A 22,080-nucleotide genomic window follows, 5' to 3' on the forward strand; every position below is an offset into this window, starting at 1 on the left:
TAAAGGTACTCAAGGACCTGGCCTCCTCTGATTCATCATGCTAGAGTATAAATACAACCAGTCATCATGGGTGTAACAGATGTTTGAAGTGACACAAACCAAAGGCTCAGCAATTGCAAGTCTACCAGCATGCTGAGATTTCACATTGATCCATGGATGGTTACCAGTCAGATATCACAAAGCAGAAGAGCATTAGAAAATATACCCATCACTTCAGATCTGACAATGCAATGTCCCAAATGTTTCAGCAGAATCAGCAATTTTCTTAAGCGATTTAAGGAGAAAGAGGATGTCTTACCATCAAAAAATCAACCAGGCACTTCTTAGGGATACAGACTGGGATCTTAGGGATACAGACTGGGATAGGCTGTTGGAGGGCAAGTCCACGTTAGGCATGTGGGAGTCTTTCAAGGGAAAACTGCAATGGGTGCAGGAAAGGCATGTGCCGGTTGGGAGGAAGGATGGGAAAGGTAGGATTAGAGAGCCGTGGATTACTAGAGATATAGAAGACCAGGTTAGGAAGAAACGAGAGGCATATGTCAGGTCTAAGCAGCTGAGAATGGAGAGAGCGTTGGAGGAGTACAGAGAGAGTAGGAAGGATCTCAAAAGGGGAGTTAGGAGGGCAAAAAGGGGGCATGAAATGGCTTTGGCAGGTAGGATTAAGGAAAATCCAAAGGCGTTTTACTCCTATGTTAGGAGCAAAAGGGTGGCTAGGGGTAAAATCAGTCCTCTCAGGGACAGACGAGGGGAATTGTGCTTAGAGTCTGAGGGAATGGGGAGATCCTGAATGAATACTTTGCGTCGGTATTCACGAAGGAGAGGGGGCTTGATGTCTAGTACGGTCATCGAGGGAGCCGTAGACCAATTGAAAGATCTATCGATTACGAGGGAAGAACTTTTAGGTAGCAATAAAACTGATAAATCTCTGGGGCCTGATGGCATTTATCCTAGGCTGCTTAGGGAGGCGAGGGATGAGATTGCTGGACCTCTGACGCAAATCTTTGTCTCTTCTTTGGACACAGGTGAGGTCCCAGAGGACTGGAGGATAACGAACGTGGTACCGTTGTTTAAAAGGGGTAGGAGGGATAACCCGAGTAACTATAGGCTGGTGAGTTTGACGTCAGTGGTAGGTAAGTTGATGGAGAGGATTCTTAGGGATAGGATGTATGAGCACTTAGAGCATTGCGATCTGATTAAGGATACGCAGCATGGCTTTGTAAAAGGGAAGTCTTGCCTTACGTATCTGGTAGAATTTTTTGAGGAGGTGACAGAAATGGTTGACGAAGGACGAGCCGTTGATGTCATCTATATGGATTTCAGTAAGGCGTTTGACAAAGTCCCTCATGGTAGGTTGGTAGAAAAGATTAAGGCTCATGGGATACGTGGCCAGGTATCTAGATGGGTTGAGAACTGGCTTGCAAAGTGGAGACAGCGTGTAGTAGTGGATGGGTCCTTTTCTAGCTGGAGGTCTGTCACTAGTGGTGTGCCGCAGGGCTCAGTACTGGGACCTCTTCTCTTTGTAGTGTATATAAATGACTTGGAAGAGGGAGTAAGTGGTGTGATCAGCAAATTTGCTGATGACACCAAGATGGCTGCATTGGCAGGCAGTGAGGAGCAGTGTCTGGCAATACAACGGGATATTGATAGGCTGGTATATTGGGCAGATACATGGCAAATGGAGTTTAATCCGGATAAATGTGAGGTGATGCATTTTGGCTGGAATAATGTAGGGGGGAGTTATATGATAAAGGGTAAGCCCATAAGGAGTATAGAATCGCAGCGAGACCTGGGGGTGCAAGTGCACAAGTCTTTGAAGGTGGCAGTACAAGTGGAGATGGTTGTGAAGAAAGCCTATGGTATGTTCGCCTTTGTAGGAAGGGGTACAGAATATAAGAGCTGGAGTCTAATGTTGCAGTTGTATAGAACGTTGGTTAGGCTGCATTTGGAGTACTGAGTCCAGTTCTGGTCGCCTTACTACCGGAAGGACGTGGAGACTCTGGAGAGAGTGCAGAGAAAGTTTACCAGGATGTTGCCTGGTATGGAAGGACTGGGTTATGAGGAAAGATTGAAGAAATTGGGGCTCTTTTCCCTTGAAAGATGGTGACTGAGGGGGGATCTAATAGAGGTATATAAGATTATGAAGGGTATAGGTAGAGTAAACAGAGGTAAGCTATTTCCTATGATAGAGACACACAGTACGAGGGGCCATGGGCTTAAGGTGAGTGGGGAGACGTATAACACAGATATTAGAGGGAGGTTTTTCACACAGAGGGTAATGGGGGTATGGAATGCTCTGCCAAGTAAGGTGGTGGAGGCAAGCACGCTAGAGTCATTTAAGAGTAACTTAAACAGGCACATGAGTGGATTGGAGATGGGTGGATATAGGAGACTGTTTTAAATAAGGTTCATTAGCATTGGGGCGTCCCTGGTAAGGTAAATGGATATGGTATGATAATAATGTTTTTTCTCTTTTCATTCACAGGTTTTAAGTTGGTCCACCTTGTTGTCCAACGAGGGGCATACACGCGATGGGTCGTACTTGGGCTGCTCTTGGTTGTTCGAGATTGGCCTAGTGCTTCATGTCGTTAGCGTGTGCTTAAACTGGACCAGATGCTGGGCAAGACGACAGCTCAGTGACTATCACTGTTTGCTGTGCAGACACATGGAATTGGGCCAGTGTCTGTGGGAGTTTGCACATTCTCTACGTGCTTGCGTGGGTTTTCTCCGGGTGCTCTGGTTTCCTCCCACACCCCAAAGATGTGCTATTAGGCTGATTGGCAGTAATAAATTGTCCCTAAATTAGTTTCCCTCAATGTGGATGGCCATAAAACAATAGATAAGGGTCATGGGTGGAGGGGGGGGGACTGGTGGTGTTAAAATAGCGGCGCGGGCTCGTTGGGCCAAAGGGCCTGTTTCTCAGGCTGTTTTGTTCTTTGTTCTTTCTTGCAAGCCAAGTTGAAGGTCAAGCTGGATAAAATGGAACTGAATGGGATCATTTGAAAGGTACAAGAACAAGGACTAGTGCAACTCCATCACATGTTTCATCACTGAAAACAAGGGTCATTATGAGTTGGCCTCAATTAGAGTCTTTCGAGTAAAACTTTAAAGCATTGTCCACATAAAATCCCTACTTTGGAGGAGCTCAATCCAAAATTTTCTTCAAAACTTAACACCAAATATGGGTATCTGGCAGAAAAGATCTCATTGTGTTTTGTACACCATTCATGCCAAGTGAAGACATTTCCTATTCATTACTTCAAACGTGGACTGCATTGCTGTGGAAACTCCTGGAACTATGATCTAAAATGGATATTGATAAGATGGCTAAATTAGATAAACTTTGCTTGTTCGACACTACCTAGCTGAAGCTTCCAGGAAGTTCTAAATGAATCACCACGAGTGGGACATCATCCCTTGAACAGATATGCTTAGACAGCACTCACTGAGGAATTCACACCTGCCATTGTTTGAAGTTTACTCCAGAATCAATGGACCTCTAGAACTTTATGGGCAGACTTCTCCTCTTTTGAGACTAAGCGTAGTGGCGGATAGCTCTGGTGCTGCCTGTTCATTGGCCAGAATGGCAGGATTCCACTCGTGGAACCTCATTAATTATGCAGAGGTGAATTCCATTCCAATTAACCTGACAGGCCAGCAGCTGATTTACCTGCCCTCCTTCAACTGGTTTGAAGGTCCCAGCGTCATACTTAAATACCAGTTCTGCACACTTATATCACTCTCTTCAGCCCACCTGTCTTCACCAAACCATGCAGGATATTAGCAACCCAAAGAAAAAATGCTAACAGCCTCAGGAAGAAATCTGTCTCTCGGGTCAACCATCCTCCCTGTGAGCCCATTAACTCCCTGTGGCATCCATGCCCCATGCGGACTTCTATCCGTCACAACTGGAGTCTTCGCACATCCCCTTCCAGTAAATGATGTGGTATCCCTTTGACCCCGTTGTGTGAGAGCTTTCACTGCACTCTCATCAGGGTCTAGCTTCCCTTCCCTTGGCCTTCCATTGTTCATCTTCTACCCCCTCCACCTGCCATCGTGAACCCTTGCTCTTCCCCCGCCAACCCATTTTGCAGAGCCATCCTTCCACAGTGCCCCCAACCCCATCCCTCGTGTCTTCATCAGACCATAACCCCCCGCTAGATTCTCCACTCCCACAAGTCACATTAGTCATGTGACTAAAACTAACTGGAGATATCAAATTTTATCTAAAGACCCAGGAAGACACCAGCATAGTTTGCAGAAAAACACAAAAAAAACTTAAACAGTTGTGTCATCTTTACCATTTAAGGATATAATTTCTTTAAAAGCCTTCAAACCTGATTCCTAAATTCTTGTCCACCCATGAAGAAATCGGACCTCCTGATACAAAAAGCCACAAGTACCTAACTTCATGACGGGCTGAATAGTCATTTCTTCAAGAGAATCCTACAATAATCCGGATATCCAACCCCAGCTATCTGAATTCATCACAACTACAACTTCAGAGTGCAAATGACTTCCATCTTCACCAGATCCACAAAGACTGTTTTCATGCAACAAGCTCAGCATGTGAACTATAAACTATTTTATTTACAACATGTAAAAATGCTCTATTCCATTTAATTGTATTTTCTTCTTCAGTATGTGTGTGCATGAGTGCTGAGTGATTGACATCACATTTAGTCTTGGAGTAGGTGTGTGAATGAATTATTTTCTTTACTTTTAAACCCACAAACGTCTGCTGGACCTTTAAATTGATCACATGCTAAAAGGGGGCTTAAGAACACCCATTTCCACCTTTCCAAACAAACCACACTGGTTGCAGACATAAGGGAAGTGAATTGGAGGTTCAGTTTATCTCTCCTCTTCTGTCTGTAATACACTTACCGCTCTTGACAATTTCCTTTTGGGCTATTCACTTATCAGGAATTCTTTCAGATGCACATGAATTGTATTACATGTAAAATACCAGGATTCTTACGCATTGCAATTGGTATAGCCTTCATGGGAGTGATAAAACAGGAATGTGATCAGAATTTACATCTGCTGATGCAAGCGGCACATAAAGAAGGGATGGGGTTTAACAGTCACAAACACAACATTAAAGTGCAGCAAATCAATTTATTTCTGTCCATTTATTTGAATGCTAATATCTGTCCTGATCTGAGCAAACCAGAGGATACCCAAAGCAACACCCTAAGATAAGGAGGATCTTCTAAACTGCTTGGATCCCCTCAACCTTTTGTCTCTTTGTATTTCTAATATCGGTGGCACAGTAGCACAGTGGTTAGCAATGCTGCTTCACAGCTCCAGTGACCTGGGTTTGATTCCTGGCTTGAGTCACTGTCTGTGTGAAGTTTGCACATTCTCCTCGTGTCTGCATGGGTTTCTTCCGGGTGCTCCGGTTTCCTCCCACAGTCCAATGATGTGCAGGTTAGGTTGATTGGCCTTGCTAAAATTGCCCCATAGTGTCCTGAGATGTGTAGGTTAGCGGGAATAGCAGGTAAATTTGTAGGGATACAGGGGTAGGGCTCGGGTGGGATTATGGTTGGTGCAGACTCGATAGGCCAGATGGCCTCTTTCTGTACTGTAGGGTTTCTATGATTCTATGAATACCATGCAAAAATCATCACCTTGACAGGAATTGTTGAAAATGGAGGTGCCTTTCCTTTGGCATAATAGCCACCAACATTGCTTTAAGGCAGTAAAGCACTCATTGTCAGTAGTATTATTATTGCATTTCTATGTTCACAGAGAAGTGCCTACTATAGAAGTGGACACATTCCTAAAAGGCTTAAGAGTATGCATATTACAGAAAGATAAACCCATTGCATTTAATTCAAAATCCCTACTCTAACATCGAGCAGGAGACATTAGTGTCTGGAGTTGTGTGTTTTCACACCTACTTATTTGGCAAGAGATTTGTGGTAGAGACTGACCACTAGCACACCAATGACACTGCAACGTCTACAGTAAAGATACAGGGCTATGTCTGCGAGGTTTGGTGCAAACTTGATGGTCACACCCAATACGTTCAGCAGGTTACCTAGTCCGACAGTGACCATAGATGTGTCCATAGATCTGCAGCTTAACCTGACCGACATTGATGACATGTTGATCTGATGAGTTTTGCATAACAGGAGTGTCAGGAACGACTGAAGGAGATAACAAAAGACTCTATACTGCAGAAAATCTGAAAAACATTTAACAAAGGATAGCCAGCGTGTCCACGAGCATTAAACAGTTTTTGACTTCTCAAGATGCTTTAGATATAACATGGGGAACCATCTTTCAGGGCAAGCAGGTCATCATATTGATATCATTGCAATATGACAGGCTACAGCAACTTCATCCCGTTAGATTGCAAGAGGAGACTCATGACAGGGATGGTCTATTGGCCGGGCACGAACAATGACATTGAAGTCGCAGTTAAGGATTATGTCGGAAAATATGCCAAATGAGAACACAAAGTTCCTAATATTCTTGGCTCAAGATTGCTTCTGACCTTTTCCATGTCCACAGGAACAAATTCTTAGTGATTACTGATTATTTTTCTAAACACCTTATCATCTGCCAATTGCACAATACACCAAGCAAACACCCCTAAGCATTATGTTCAGTATATTTGGAATATAAAGGGAGTTGACCTCAGGTCAAAGTCCTCAATTTGCTAATAAGCCATTCAGGAACATGCATGAAAATTGAGGAATAGATCACACTATTACTTCTCTGCACTACCCCAGATCTAACTGCATGACCAAATTTGTAATGCAAACCCTCTAATTCTAAAGTGCACACAGGCACTCCTATACATTGCAATACTGTACCTTCAAGCAACCCTTGTAGATGCACCAATTCCATCACCAGTGGAAATTATGTTTGGAAGACTAATATGAATAATTCAACCCAGTTTCCATCAATCTTTCAGAAGCCAGAAAAGAACTTAAAAAAAAGAGAATGAAAGGCATGCATGACAGAAATGCAGGTGATGAGTTACTAAGTTTCAAGATAAAACACAACAGGTTCATGCTCAGCATTCCACAGAAGGTACATGGCAACTAGCCAAAGTGACAAGGATCTGTCCAGTGTGGAGGTCATACAAGTTAATCACACAATAGTGCAACTGTGAGACATAAGAACATAAGAAATAGGAGCAGGAGTAGGCCATCCAGCCCTTCGAGCCTGCCCCGCCATTCAATAAGATCATGGCTGATCTGTTGTGGCTCACTTCCACATTCCCGCCCTCTCCCCATAACCCTTAATTCCCTCGCTTATCAAAAACCCATCAACCCACGTCTTAAAAATATTTAGCGAGGCAGCCTCCGCCACCTCAACGGGCAGAGAATTCCAGAGATTCACCACCCTTTGAGTGAAGAAGTTCCTCCTCAACTCCGTTCTAAACCACCCCCCCTTTATCTTGAGGCTATGCCCCCTAGTCCTACTATCCTTTCTGAGCGGGAAGAGCCTCTCCACCTCTATCCTATCCATCCCATTCATCATCTTATACGTCTCAATGAGATCTCCCCTCATTCTTCTAAACTCTAACGAGTACAAGCCTAGTTTATTCAGCCTCTCTCATAGCTCAACCCCGGTATCAGCCTAATAAACCTCCTCTGCACTCCCTCCAAGGCCAAAATATCCTTGCGTAAGTGCAGCGACCAAAACTGCACACAGTACTCCAGCTGCGGCCTCACCAGTGCCCTATACAGCTGCAGCAAGACCTCCCTACTTTTACATTCAATCCCCCTCGCTATGAAGGCCAGCATCCCATTCGCCTTCCTGACCACCTGCTGCACCTGCAGGCTGGGTTTTTGCGACTCATGCACAAGGACCCCAAGGTCCCTCTGCACCGTCGCCTGCTGCAGGTTTTCGCCCCGTAAGTAATAGTCCTTCCGACCATTATTCCTACCAAAGTGGACCACCTCGCACTTGCCAACATTAAATTCCATTTGCCATTTCCTGGCCCATTCGCCCAGCCTATCTAGATCCTTCTGCAGACTCTCCACACCCTCCGCACAATTTGCCGTTCCGCCAATCTTGGTGTCATCAGCAAATTTCGACACCACACACTTGGTTCCCTCCTCCAGATCATCTATATAAATGGTAAATAGCTGAGGCCCCAGCACCGACCCCCGGGGCACTCCACTAGTCACCAACCGCCAATCCGAATAGCACCCATTCACCCCCACTCTCTGTCTCCTATTTGACAACCAATCCTCTATCCACGCTAACACCCTACCCCCAACTCCATGACCCCTTACCTTCTGCAATAACCTCTTGTGAGGTACCTTGTCAAACGCCTTCTGAAAATCCAGAAAGACCACATCCACCGGCTCTCCTCTATCCACCGCCCTAGACACATCCTCATAGAACTCCAATAAATTTGTCAGACACGACTTCCCCTTAACGAAACAGTGCTGCGTCTGCTCTATCAAGCAATTCCCCTCAAGATGCCTCGCTATTTCCTCCTTGATGACGGATTCTAACATTTTACCTACAACAGACGTTAAACTAACCGGCCTATAATTCCCTGCCTTTTGCCTGGCACCCTCCTTAAACAACGGCGTAACATTAGCCGCTTTCCAATCTTCCGGCACTTCCCCAGAATCCAGCGACGTCTGGAAAATAACCACCAAGGCATCCACTATCACCTCCGCCATTTCTTTCAGAACCCTCGGATGCATTCCATCCGGTCCTGGTGACTTGCCCACAACAAAACAAGAGGGTAAATCAGGAAAGTACCAAAACCTCAACCTGTGTGTAACTCGGCATGGTGGCACAGTGGTTAGCGCTGCTGCCTCACAACGCCAGTGATCCAGGTTCATTTCCAACCTTGGATCACTGTCTGTGTGGAGTTTGCACATGCTCCCTGTGTCTGCATGGGTTTCTTCCAGGTGCTCCAGTTTCCTCCCACACTCCAAAGATAAGGGGGGGAAGCAGTTCAGATCAGAGTTGAGGAGGAACGTCTTCACTCGATGGGTGGTGAATCTCTGAAATTCTCTGCCCGTTGAAGTGGTGGAGGCTACCTCGCTGAATATATTTAAGTCACAGGTAGATAGGTTTTTGGTAGACAAGGGAATTAAGGGTTATGGGGAGAAAGCGGGAAAGTGGAACTCATCCACTTCAGATCAGCCATGATCTTATTGAATGGCGAGGCAGACTCGAAGGGCTAGATGGCCTACTCCTGCTCCTATTTCTTATGTTCTTATATTCTTATGGTCTTATTGAGTGGTGGAGCAGGCTTGAGTACCCAGTGGTTTGCAGCTGTTTCTAAATTGTACACTTGTGTTTAAGCCATAGCCACACCCATTTGAAATTGCTCTATAATACCGTCTTCCTTTTCAATAAATAACCCTTAGAAAGAACCGTAACTATTTACACTACATGGAAATGCTTACTTGCGCATTACGGAGCTATTAGCTCAGAAACTCATAAACCTAAGTCCCTAGAATATACGGGTGGACTGCTTATAACCCCAACCTGGCACCTGTAATGTTGGTTGAACACAAGCAATTGAATTCTACAGCCATTCACACCCTGCCACCACTGCAAGGGCGGATGGAAAATTTGACGCTCAGCCAAATCTGCGTTCACTCCAGCGGGACCAGAAATTCCCGCTGGCATGAACAGCTGGAGAATTCCTGCCATGATTTCCCTTTCACAAAACCATGTTGACACTCCCTGATTACCTGTTGCCTGACTATCTAAGTGTCCTGCTGTAACATTTTTAATATTAGCTTCTAACATTTTCCCTCTGACAGATGTTAAGCTATCTGGCCACTAGTTTCCTGCTTTCAGTCTCCTTACTCTAAATAAAGCAGTTACATTTACTATTTTCCAATCTAATAAACCTTCCCTGAATCTAGAAATTTTGGAAAATTAAAACCAACACATCAGCTATTTCTCTATTTTAAAACCCTACGCTGAAGTCTATCACGATCCAGGGACTTGTCAATCCTCAGCTCCAACAGTTTGTTCAGTACCACTTGCCTGATGATTGTAATTTTCTTGAGTTCCTCCCTAACTTCCATTTTGTTATTTACAGCTAACTCTGGGATGTTACTTGGATCTTTTTGGGGTTTATTCTGAGGAAGCAATCAAGTCAGACATGTTCACACGTTCTCCAATTGTGCAATACTGCTGCCAATTTCTCATAGCTTTAAATAAATGAACCTACGTTTGTTTGCATTAATGTTATGTGTGTTTGGTAATTTGGTGTTCACCTACTTAGTAAGCACAAGGAGAAGAAAAACACAACACCCTTGTATTCCGTCTTTCCTAATGTTTTGTTAGTTTTCTTTCCTCTTGTTCTTATTCACACAGCGCTGTCCACGATATGTTACTATTCAGCTTTGCCATTCCTCTTCAATTAGCAAACATAGAACAAGATATTTTGATGGAGATCATTGAGCCTTTTGGGCCCTGCCTGGAACTAATCATTATTCAGTCATTATTCTGCTCTTTCTCTACATGATTGAATGTTTTTCAATGCAGATGTTTATTAAATTTCATGTTTATTTAATATTTGTAATTGTTTGAGCTTGCAGCTACTTGTGGCTAAGTATTCCATATGCAGATCCTTTGCATGAAAAAATCTCCCTTTGTTTTTCTGGTGCTATAACAATGTTTACTTACACCTGTTTACATTAATGTTTTATTCTCAAGCTTTTACATTATTTTGAATGCATGTATTAGATCTCCCAATAGTCTCCACTGATGCAATAAATGCAATTCTGATTTGGAACAATGTTGCCATTCCTCCACTGTCACTGGATGAAAATCCAGCACTGTGGGAATACCTGCACCAGGTGGACTGCAATAGTTCAGGCAGAGGGCTCACGACCATCTTCTCAAGGGCAATTAGGCTGACATTGCCAAGAATACCTACATCCCACAAAATAATATTTTTTAATCCTTTTTTTAAAAAAACTTCATCATGTATTCCATTTAATTCATTACATCATCCTAGTGATTCTACATTACATCTATTTCATGATTGCAGCTGAACCAATGTTATTAGAAGATCTTTCTCCAATTGTATTCTCTTTTACTCTTCGTAATTTTATCTCCTTTCATTTTTACTTCCTATCTCTTCAACATTTTTCAAAATAAAATTCATTCACTTGTTTTACTTACATTTCAAAGCACTGAAGGCGAGCTCATACACCCAGCGTTGGAATTTCTCATCTTTGATTTCAGGGATGGTCAATCCTGGATCTTTTTCATAGTTTATAATTCTTCTGGAAGGTGGCTTCTCAAGATGTATACTCTGAAATATGTTTGCTGAAACCTTGTAGATAAAATCAGGGTAGCCGTTCTTTTCACCGTGCAAAGCAAAGTCCTTCTCACTGGCAAGTGTTCTACGTGAGATAGTCAATTCATCAAGATTTGAGATCTCAGAAGTATTTTCAATTAAAGAACCTGTTTCACATCTCGCATGTGACATTTTTGGATTCCCTTGTAATTGGGTGACAGGCTGAAATATTCAAACAAGTTCCTGTTTCCCTGCAGAGACCAAAATGGAAGTTCACATCAGCAGATGACAAATTCTCTGAATTAAAACTAAAACTACCTAATGTCCAATGACCACACCAACCTGAGTTATTCAGACACAAGAATTTCACTTTCCAAAACTTTCCCAGAAAAAAAATGAGCTGTCACACCAGAAAGGTTTTTATTCTCCATATATAACTTTGCACTTTCATGATGGATTAGTGGTCCAGTTTTTAGTGCTTATTTCCCTTTTTAAAACTTACTCACCCCCAAACCATGCCAGTTTTATCTACTAGCTTTCCTCTCTCCTCTGCTACAGGTATTCATTTTTGATTAAAATATAGTTCCATTGATGCTAACCATGCTCCTATCTTCGACTGAGCAACCATTATTCACGAGAATCTTGGCAGTACCAACAGGTTATTTAACTGCAAAACATATCAAAGATCCAAGCTCATCCTAGCCTTACCAAACATCTGTGCATACCTATCAGACACCAATTGGAACGGAAATATTGGACAACTTTATCGTCCCTAATTTGTGAATACTGAGTTCAACTGCAATGTAACCAGTGCCTCCACAACTCAGAGCATTTACTAAACACAAAGGAGGATCTAGTCCAAATGGTTCATTTGTTCTTGTACATTGGTACCACTTTTAAATTTTGGTGCTAGATCCATGTTTCACTCCAGAGACTTGAGCTTATAACCTAAGTTGACACTGTAGTGCAGTGCTAAGGAAATGCGGCACTGTAAGAGGTCTAATCTTTCAGATGGGATGTTAAACCAAGGCCTCATTGTCTCTCCCTCATGTCAATATCAAAAACTCCCATGGAACAGCAAGGATATCCTTCCAGAGATCTAGCCAACATTTATCTTTTCCCTTCTACCAAAATCACTGAAACAGATTATCTGCTCATCACCCAACTGGCAACTGGGATTAGTTTAGTGGTAAAAACTGGGCGGCATGGACAAGTTGAGCCAAAGTGCCTGTTTCCATGCTATAAACCTCTATGACCCCATTGTTGCTGGTGCAGCTTTGATGTATGTAAGCTGCTTTTCCTACACTTAAAATAAATTAATCAGCTATAAAGTGCTTTGGGACAACTTTGGTCATGAAAGATGCAATATAAATGCTTCATAAGATGCAATATAAGTCCTCTGTTTTTGTCTTTGCATATACTCAAGCATGGGGGCAACTTGTGTTTTTGCTTTTTAAAGGCTTCAATACTCAGTTATTTCATCACCTACATTCAAGTTAAAAGCGGGTGCAGGAGCAAAGGGACCAGTGAATATTTGTGCATGAATCATTGAAGGTGACAAGGCAGATAGAGGAAGCAGTTAATAAATAAGATATTCAGGATCTTGGGCTTTATAGAAGTATAGCACACAAGAACAAGGAAACTATGGTAAACCATTATAAAACCTAAGTATTTTGTCTAATTCTGGACACCATTGTTTTCAGATATGAACGCAAAGATGTGCAGGTTAGGTGGATTGGCCTTTCTAAATTGTCCCTTAATGTCCAAAGATGTGTAGGTTGAATGGATTAGCTATGGTAAATATGCAGGGTTACAAGGATAGGGCGGAAGGGATGGCCTGGGTGGGATGATCTTTCAGAAAGTTAATGCAGATTCGACGGGCTAGATGGCCTCTATTCTGCACCATAGGGATGCTATGTCTCTGTAGTCCAGAAAAGATTCAAAACATGGTCCCAGGATGAAACATGAGGATAGATGGACCCGTCTCTTCAAAGGAGGAAGTTGAGAAGAGATTTGATTGCATGCTCAATTTCATGAGGGATCTGGATACAGCAAACTCTTCCCATAGGTAGAAGGGTTGAGAACCAAAGGAGAGATAGATTTAAGACAAATGGCAAAAGAACCAAATAAACACTAGGACTTATTCTGCACAGCAAATGATTAGGATTTGGAATGCATTGCCGATCGTGAGGCAAATTCAACAATGGTTATTGGATAAATATTGGAAGAGAAATAATTTGCAGGACTATGGGGAGAAAGCAGTTGAGGGGGGGGGACTGACTGACTGAGTTGCTCTTGCAGAGAGCTAGCACATACACGACAGACCAAATGGTCATCTTCTGTGCTGTAGCTAATTTATGATGTTTACATGTTCAGTTTTTTTTTTAAATAATTATTTGACAAAGCTTGACAACACTCAAGTTGCCTACCTTGTTTGAATTATCAGGAAAATCACCAATTTACTCCATTAACTTCAATTTGTATTGCAAGTTGTGCATCTTTTCTCAAAAAGAGCTACTGAAACTAAACAAAAAACTTAATGCCTTAACTACTTTCATTGAAAACTCTAGAGCCTGCTGAAAAGCTGAAATTGAAACTAAAAAACTTCATGCCGTAATTACCTTCACTGCGCCCTCATTCTGTTTACATTTTCATTAATGTGTGGTATTCAATACATCAAAACTGTTTTTGTTAAATAGCTATAAAATATTATTTCCCATGAAACATCAGTTTGTTTATGAGGTCACAATAACCATTTTGAGTAGCAGTTTTTCCATTACATCACCAGTCATTAATTGACCACGACTTCATTGTTTTACATATTTTAAAAAGTCAAAGAAAACAAAGATAGAAGAGGTTATACGACTGGAGGACATTAGACATAGAGGGGAAAAACGATGAAGAAATGTTATTAAAGGTTACTGGGAGATTACAACTCAAATGTAGCAAAAACAAGGGTAACAGATCAGCAAAACTTGGTACAAAATGAGAAACAGATAGCAAAGACTGGCACGAGCTGAAATTAATGTAGCATGGAGAATGGGAGGCCAGTCATTTGATAGAGTCTGCAGACAACAAATAAATGCAGACAATGTTGCAGAGTTAGTAGCCAAGGTAGTCTTTTTGCAAAACAATATGGGTGTCAGAAATTCAAGTAGGGTTTAAGAAGAAGAATTTGGACTAAGGGAAGGAACAGCAGTGTTGTGCTCAGCTGTACTCTATTCTGAGCGCTCTCCTGCAATCCGTGCTGTTCTGTACCCAGTTAATGTTCTCTCCTGTACTCTCTGCAATGAGTTAATGCTGTCTCCTGGTCTCCCTGTACTGAGTTAATGTTCTCTCCTATACTCACTATTGAGTTAATGTTCGCTCCTGTACTCTCTGTATTGAGTTAATACTCTCTCCTGGTTTCTCTGTACTGAGTTAATGATTTCTCCTGGTCTCTTTGCACTGAGTTAATGTTCGCTCCTGTGCACTCTGGCTCACTCTAAGACAGTAGCAAAATTTAAGGGAAGGGGCAGAATACGTAAATTGGTGGCTAATGTTTGAAGTATAAAGGGATTCTCAATCTTCAGCTGGATAAAATTGGGCTCACCCAAAATTGGGTGTCAGGCAAGTAGCTGGACAGTACAGAGGACATGGGGGCACCAAGGTGGGGGTGGAAAGGTTGAACTTCTGGGGATTTTTTAGGAAGAGATGCTTTTGGCAAAGATCTTCTGTCAAGCATCAATAAAGTACGAGAAGAACCAAGCAAGAGGAATTATCCTAGTAGAACAACGGGTGTTGAAGGAAGCTAGTATAATTGAGGTCAAGGAGGGCTTAATGCACCCTTGCAGTAACAGATTCAAGTGCAAAATACTGCAGATGCTGGCAATATTCAGGTCGGGCAGGATTGCTAGAGAGAAAAGCGGCGGGGGTGGGGGAGTTCTTCATCGTCTCCACACACACTGTCACCTTTTTACATTTCTCTACTTGCTTAAACCTGTTGCTTTTCTCTCACAATCCAATTCAGGTGAAATGCCATTGACTTAAAACACTAATTCTGTTTCTCCCCAGTGTTGCCTTACCTGCTGAAAATTCTCAAAATTTTTCTTTTGTCATTTCAGATTTTGTTTCAGGCTGAACTGCGGGAGGGTAAGAAAAATGAATGGAGAGATCCAATCCAGAGTTGCCAGGTCGGCGTGGATCAGCGATCGTTCGAGTCCTGCAAGATAACCAAGGTTGGATATAAGGCAGTAGTTAGAAAACAAATCAAGAATGGATCAAATCTTAATACCATCAGTTTGTAGGAACATAATTCCAGGATCATCCGTCAGTGAGCAGCAACTCAAATCTCAGCCAGCTTCACGCACTTCTTACATTATCACGTGAATATAAGCATTAAACTTTTACAACATCGACTTAACACTAATCCTTATAGAAAATAGTAAATTTACTTTCAAAATAAAATATAAGCTTTACAGAAGGTGCTCCTGTCTCACCTCTTTTTTTGAAGGAGTAACAGCAGAGCTAAACTTGCTTTTGATTTAATAGTTGAAGCTCTCGCTAGAGGTGTGCACAATGACTACTACAGTCGCTGAAATCCTTACTGTGCCCAGCTTCCGCCAAATCTCGAGATGTTTGCAAGTCGCGGTAATAAATTTGGATTAAGGGAGGTGAGAGCAGTGTTGTGCTGTACTCTGACTTCTCTCCTGCAATCTGTGCTGTTCTGTACCCAGTTAATGTTCTCGCCTGTACTGTCTGCACTGAGTTAATGCTGTCTCCTGGTCTCCCTGTACTGAGTTAATGTTCTCTCCTATACTCACTACTGAGTTAATGCTCGCTCCTGCGCCCTGTGTGCTGAGTTAATGCTCGCTCCTGCACCCTGTGTGCTGAGTTAATGCTCGCTCCTGCACCCTGTGTGCTGAGTTAATGCTCGCTCCTGCACCCTGTGTGCTGAGTTAATGCTCGCTCCTGCACCCTGTGTGCTGAGTTAATGCTCGCTCCTGCACCCTGTGTGCTGAGTTAATGCTCGCTCCTGCACCCTGTGTGCTGAGTTAATGCTCGCTCCTGCACCCTGTGTGCTGAGTTAATGCTCGCTCCTGCACCCTGTGTGCTGAGTTAATGCTCGCTCCTGCACCCTGTGTGCTGAGTTAATGCTCGCTCCTGCACCCTGTGTGCTGAGTTAATGCTCGCTCCTGCACCCTGTGTGCTGAGTTAATGCTCGCTCCTGCACTCCCTGTGCTGAGTTAATGCTCGCTCCTGCACTCCCTGTGCTGAGTTAATGCTCGCTCCTGAAACATAGAAAATAGGAATAGGCCATTCATTTTGATCATGGATGATCATCACAATCAATATCATGACCTCACCTTCTCCCTACATCCCTTGATTCTTTTAGCCCCAAGAGCTACATCTAATTTCTTCTTGAAATCACGCAATGTTTTGGCCTCAACTACTTTCTGTGGTAGTGAATTCCATGCATCCACCACTCCAGGTGAAGAAATTTCCCCATACCTCAATCCTAAAAGGTATAATCCTTATTCTCAAACTATGACCTCTGGTTCTCGACTCTCCCATCATTTGGAACATTGTTTATGAATCTACCCTGCTAGAATTTTATAAGTTTCTATGAGATCCCTTCTCACTCTTCTAAACTCCAATGAATACAATCCTAACTGACTTACTGTCTCCTCACATGACAGAACTAAGGAATAAGCCTGGTAAACCCTCGCTGAACAATTGCTAAACAATGTTCTAAATGGTGGGAGAGTCCAGAACCAGAGGTCATAGTTTGAGAATAAGGATTATACCTTTTAGGATTGAGGTATGGGGAAATTGTTACTAGAGAGGCAGTGCTCGACAGACTGGAGGGACTGATTGTGGACAAGTCCCCAGAACCGGATGGAATGCATTCAAGGGTTCTGAAAGAAATGGTGGAGGTGATAGTGGATGCCTTGATGATTATTTTCCAAATATCGCTGGATTCCGGGAAGTGCTGGAAGATTGGAAAACGGCTAATGTTACGCCGTTGTTTAAGAAGGGTGGCAGGCAAAAGGCAGGGAATTATAGGCCGGTTAGTTTAACGTCTGTTGTAGGTAAAATGTTAGAATCCGTGATCAAGGAGAAAATAGCGAGGCATCTTGAGGAGAATTGTTTGATAGAGCAGACGCAGCACTGTTTCGTTAAGGGGAAGTCGTGTCTGACGAATTTATTGGTGTTCTATGAGGATGTGTCTAGGGCAGTGGATAGAGGAGAGCCGGTGGATGTGGCGTTTCTTGATTTTCAGAAGGCGTTTGATAAGGTGCCGCACAAGAGGTTATTACAGAAGGTTTGTGGGCATGGAGTTGGGGGTAGGGTTTTAGCGTGAACAGGGGATTGGCTGTCAAATAGGAGGCAGAGAGTGGGGGTCAATGGGTGCTATTCGGATTGGCGGTTGGTGACTAGTGGAGTGCCCCAGGGGTCGGTGCTGGGGTCTCAGCTATTTACCATTTATATAGATGATCTGGAGGAGGGAACTGAGTGTATGGTGTCGAAATTTGCTGATGACACCAAGATTGGGGGAACGGCAAATTGTGCGGAGGGTGTGGAAAGTCTGCAGAAGGATCTAGATAGGCTGGGCGAATGGGCCAGGAACTGGCAAATGGAATTTAATGTTGGCAAGTGTGAAGTTGTCCACTTTGGTAGGAATAATGGTAGGAAAGACTATTACTTACATGGCGAAAAACTGCAGCATGCAACGGTGCAGAGGGACACAAGAACATAAGAAATAGGAGCAGGAGTAGGCCATCTAGCCCTTCGAGCCTGCCCCGCCATTCAATAAGATCATGGCTGATCTGTCGCTGCTCAGTTCCACTTTCCCGCCCTCTCCCCATAACCCTTAATCCCCTCTCTTATCAAAAACCCATCAACCCGCGTCTTAAAAATATTTAGTGAGGCAGCCTCCACCACTTCAACGGGCAGAGAATTCCAGAGATTCACCACCTTTTGAGTGAAGAAGTTCCTCCTCAACTCCGTTCTAAACCGCCCCCCTTTTATCTTGAGGCTGTGCCCCCTAGTGCTACTGTCTTTTTTGAGCGGGAAGAGTCTCTCCACCTCTATCCTATCCATCCCATTCATCATTTTATACGTCTCAATGAGATCTCCCCTCATTCTTCTAAACTCTAACGAGTACAAGCCCAGTTTATTCAGCCTCTCCTCATAGCTCAACCCCCTCAACTCCGGTATCAGCCTAGTAAACCTCCTCTGCACTCCCTCCAAGGCCAAAATATCTTTGCGCAGGTGCGGCGCCCAAAACTGCACACAGTACTCCAGCTGCGGCCTCACCAATGCCCTATACAGCTGCAGCAAGACCTCCCTACTTTTATATTCAATCCCCCTCGCTATGAAGGCCAGCATCCCATTCGCCTTCCTGACCACCTGCTGCACCTGCAAGCTGGGTTTTTGCGACTCATGCACAAGGACCCCGAGGTCCCTCTGCACCGTCGCCTGCTGCAGTTTTTCGCCCCGTAAGTAATAGTCCTTCCGACCATTCTTCCTACCAAAGTGGACCACCTCACACTTGCCAACATTAAATTCCATTTGCCAGTTCCTGGCCCATTCGCCCAGCCTATCTAGATCCTTCTGCAGACTTTCCACACCCTCCGCACAATTTGCCGTTCCCCCAATCTTGGTGTCATCAGCAAATTTCGACACCATACACTCAGTTCCCTCCTCCAGATCATCTATATAAATGGTAAAAAGCTGAGGCCCCAGCACCGACCCCTGGGGCACTCCACTAGTCACAATCCGCCAATCCGAATAGCACCCGTTGACCCCCACTCTCTGCCTCCTACTTGACAACCAATCCTCTATCCACGCTAACACCCTACCCCCAACTCCATGTCCCTTGACCTTCTGCAATAACCTCTTGTGAGGTACTTTGTCAAACGCCTTCTGAAAATCTAGAAAGACCACATCCACCGGCTCTCCTCTATCCACCGCCCTAGACACATCCTCATAGAACTTCAGTAAATTTGTCAGACACGACTTCCCTTTAATGAAACCGTGCTGCATCTGCTCTATCAAGCAATTCCCTTCAAGATGCCTCGCAATTTCCTCCTTAATGTAATGGACCTCGGGGTCCTTGTGCATGAGTCGCAAAAACCCAGCCTGCAGGTGCAGCAGGTGGTCAGGAAGGCAAATTGGATGCTGGCCTTCATAGCGAGGGGGATTGAATATAAAAGTAGGGAGGTCTTGCTGCAACTGTACAGGGCACTGGTGAGGCCGCAGCTGGAGTACTGTGTGCGGTTTTGATCGCCACACTTACGCAAGGATATTTTGGCCTTGGGGGGAGTGCAGAGGAGGTTTACTAGGCTGATACCGGAGTTGAGGGGGTTGAACTATGAAGAGAGGCTGAATAAACTAGGCTTGTACTCGTTAGAGTTTAGAAGAATGAGGGGAGATCTCATTGAGACATATAATATGTTGAATGGGATGGATAGGATAGAGGTGGAGAGGCTCTTCCTGCTCAGAAAGGACAGTAGGACTAGAGGGCACAGCCTCAAGATAAAAGGGGGGGCGGTTTAGAACGGAGTTGAGGAGAAACGTCTTCACTCAAAGGGTGGTGAATCTCTGGAATTCTCTGCCCGTTGAAGTGGTAGAGGCTGCCTTGCTGAATATATTTAAGAGGCGGGTTGATTGGTTTTTGATAGGCAAGGGGATGAAGGGTTATGGGGAGAGGGCGGGAATGTGGAACTGAGCTACGACAGATCAGCCATGATCTTATTGAATGGCGGGGCAGGCTCGAAGGGTTAGATGGCCTACTCCTGCTCCTATTTCTTATGTTCTTATGTTCTGAACTCCCTCTATAGCAAGGACATCCCTCCTCGGATAAGAACACCAAATCTGCACACAATATTCCACGTGCGGCCTCGCCAACATCCTATGCATTTGCAGTAAAACATCCTTATTCCTACATGCAAATTCTCTTGCTGTAAAGATGAACACGCCATTTGCCTTCTTTATTGCTTTCTGTACCTGCATCCTTACTTTCAGCAAATGATGCATGAGGACACCAAGGTTGCGCTGAGTATCCACCTCTGACAATTTACACCCATTCAAATAATAATCTTCCTTCCTATTATTGCTACTGAAGTGGTAACCTCACATTTATCCACATTATACTGGATCTGCCATGCATATGCCCATACACTCAGCCTGTCCAAATCACACTGAAGCATCTTTGCATCCTCCTCACCCTCTCATCCAACTTCACATCATCCACAAATTTGGAAATAATACACTTAGTTTCCTCTTCCAAATCATTAATACATAATGTGGTCAGTTCTACTACTGATCCCTGCGGTACCCCACTAGTCACTGCAAATTGGAAAAGTACCCATTTATGCCAACTCTTTGCTTCCTATTTCTAACCAGCTTTTGATCCATCTCAAGACACTACTCGCAATCCCGTGCATTTTAACTTTACATAGTATTTTTCTATTTCAGACCTTGTTGAAAGCCTTCTGAAAGTTTAAATAAACCACAGCCACCGGTTCTCCTTAGTCAACTCGACTCGTTACATCCTGTACTCTCTGAACTGAGTTAATGCTGTCTCCTGTACTTTCTATACTGAGTCAATACTCTCTCCTGTATATCATATTGAGTTAATGCTCTCTCTTGTACTCTCTATACCGAGTTAATGCTCTCTTCTATAGTACAGGAATGAGATAGAGAATCTGGTGAACTGGTGTGATGACAATAATCTCTCCCTCAATGTCAACAAAACGAAAGAGATTGTCATCAACTTCATGAAGCGTAGTGGAGAACAAGCCCTTGTCTACATCAAAGCAGACGAAGTAGAAATGGTCAAAAGCTTCAAGGTTTTAACTGTTCAGATCACCAACAACCTGTTCTGGTCCCCCCGTGCCAGCACTATTGTTAAGAAAGCCCACCAATGCCTCTACTTTCTCAGAAGATTAAGGAAATTTGGCTACGACTCTCATCAATTTTTACAGATGCACCACAGAAAGTATTCTTTCTGGTTGTATCACAGCTTGGTATGCTCCTGCTCTGCTCAAGACTGCAAGAAACTACAAAAGGTCGTAAATGTGGCCCAGTCCATCACACAACCAGTCTCTGTCCACACTTCCCGCTGCCTTGGTAAAGCTTAATTAAAGACTTCATGCACCTTAGACATTCTCTCTTCCACCTTCTTCTGTCAGGAAAAAGATACAAAAGTCTGAGGACATGTACCAACTGACTCAAGAACAGTTTTTCCCTGCTGCCATCAGACTTCTAAGTGGACCTACCTCGGATTAAGTTGATCTTTCTCTACACTCTAGCTATGGCTGTAACACTACATGCTGCACTTTCTCGTTTCCTTTTCTATGAACAGTATGCTTTGGCCACATAGTGTACAATAAACAATATTTTCACTGTATACTAGTACATGTGATAATAATAAATCAAATCTCCTGAACAGTCTTCACTGAGTTAATATTCTCTCCTGTACTCTCTGTACTAAGTTAATGCTCTTTCCTGTACACTGTACTACATTAATGCTCTCTCTCCTATACTCAGTGTATCTAGTCAATGTTCTTTGCTGTACTCACTGTATTTAATGTTCGCTCCTGAACTCACTTTATTGAGTTCATGTTCTCTCCTGTACTGTCTGTACTAAGTTAATAGTCTCTCCTGTATTCACTGTATTGAGTTAATGTTCTCTCTCTGTACTAAGTTAATACTCTCTCTGGTACTCTTTATATTGAGTTAATGCTCTCTGCTATACTTAAAGAGTCATTGAGATTTACAGCATGGCAACAGGCCCTTTGGCCCAATTTGTCCATGCCGCCCAGTTTTTACTGCTAAGCTAG

The 22,080-nt window shown here is 43.5% G+C and overlaps 2 protein-coding genes across 6 annotated transcripts in view; one reads left to right on the forward strand and one right to left on the reverse strand.

Moving 5' to 3' along the window:
* LOC145342846 (putative methyltransferase NSUN7) overlaps nt 1-15,430 on the reverse strand; it is a 128,967-nt gene extending 113,537 nt beyond the window's left edge. For 4 of the 5 annotated variants that reach the window (XR_013886656.1, XM_080188366.1, XM_080188394.1 and 1 more), the window contains exons 1-2: nt 15,316-15,430; nt 11,134-11,502 (exon numbers count right to left, since the gene is read on the reverse strand). Coding sequence is in view for 3 of the 5 variants with exons in the window: in XM_080188366.1 (XP_080044492.1) it covers nt 11,134-11,443 (310 nt within the window). In the remaining 2 variants the exon portion in view is untranslated. The remainder of the gene's footprint in view (nt 1-11,133; nt 11,503-15,315) is intronic. The other variant, XM_080188374.1, reaches the window with a different exon arrangement.
* Nucleotides 15,142-21,691, forward strand: LOC145342867 (uncharacterized). Its single transcript, XM_080188407.1, has 3 exons — nt 15,142-15,260; nt 15,355-15,468; nt 20,923-21,691. The coding sequence occupies exon 3, from the start codon at nt 21,016-21,018 to the stop codon at nt 21,376-21,378; it is 363 nt and encodes a 120-aa protein (XP_080044533.1). The 5' UTR covers nt 15,142-15,260; nt 15,355-15,468; nt 20,923-21,015; the 3' UTR covers nt 21,379-21,691.
* The last annotated feature ends 389 nt before the right edge of the window (nt 21,692-22,080 follow it).

This window comes from Carcharhinus amblyrhynchos, chromosome 1 (genome assembly GCF_965287045.1).
Source record: "Carcharhinus amblyrhynchos chromosome 1, sCarAmb.v2.hapA, whole genome shotgun sequence".
In the NCBI taxonomy this organism is placed as follows: Eukaryota; Metazoa; Chordata; class Chondrichthyes; order Carcharhiniformes; family Carcharhinidae; genus Carcharhinus; species Carcharhinus amblyrhynchos.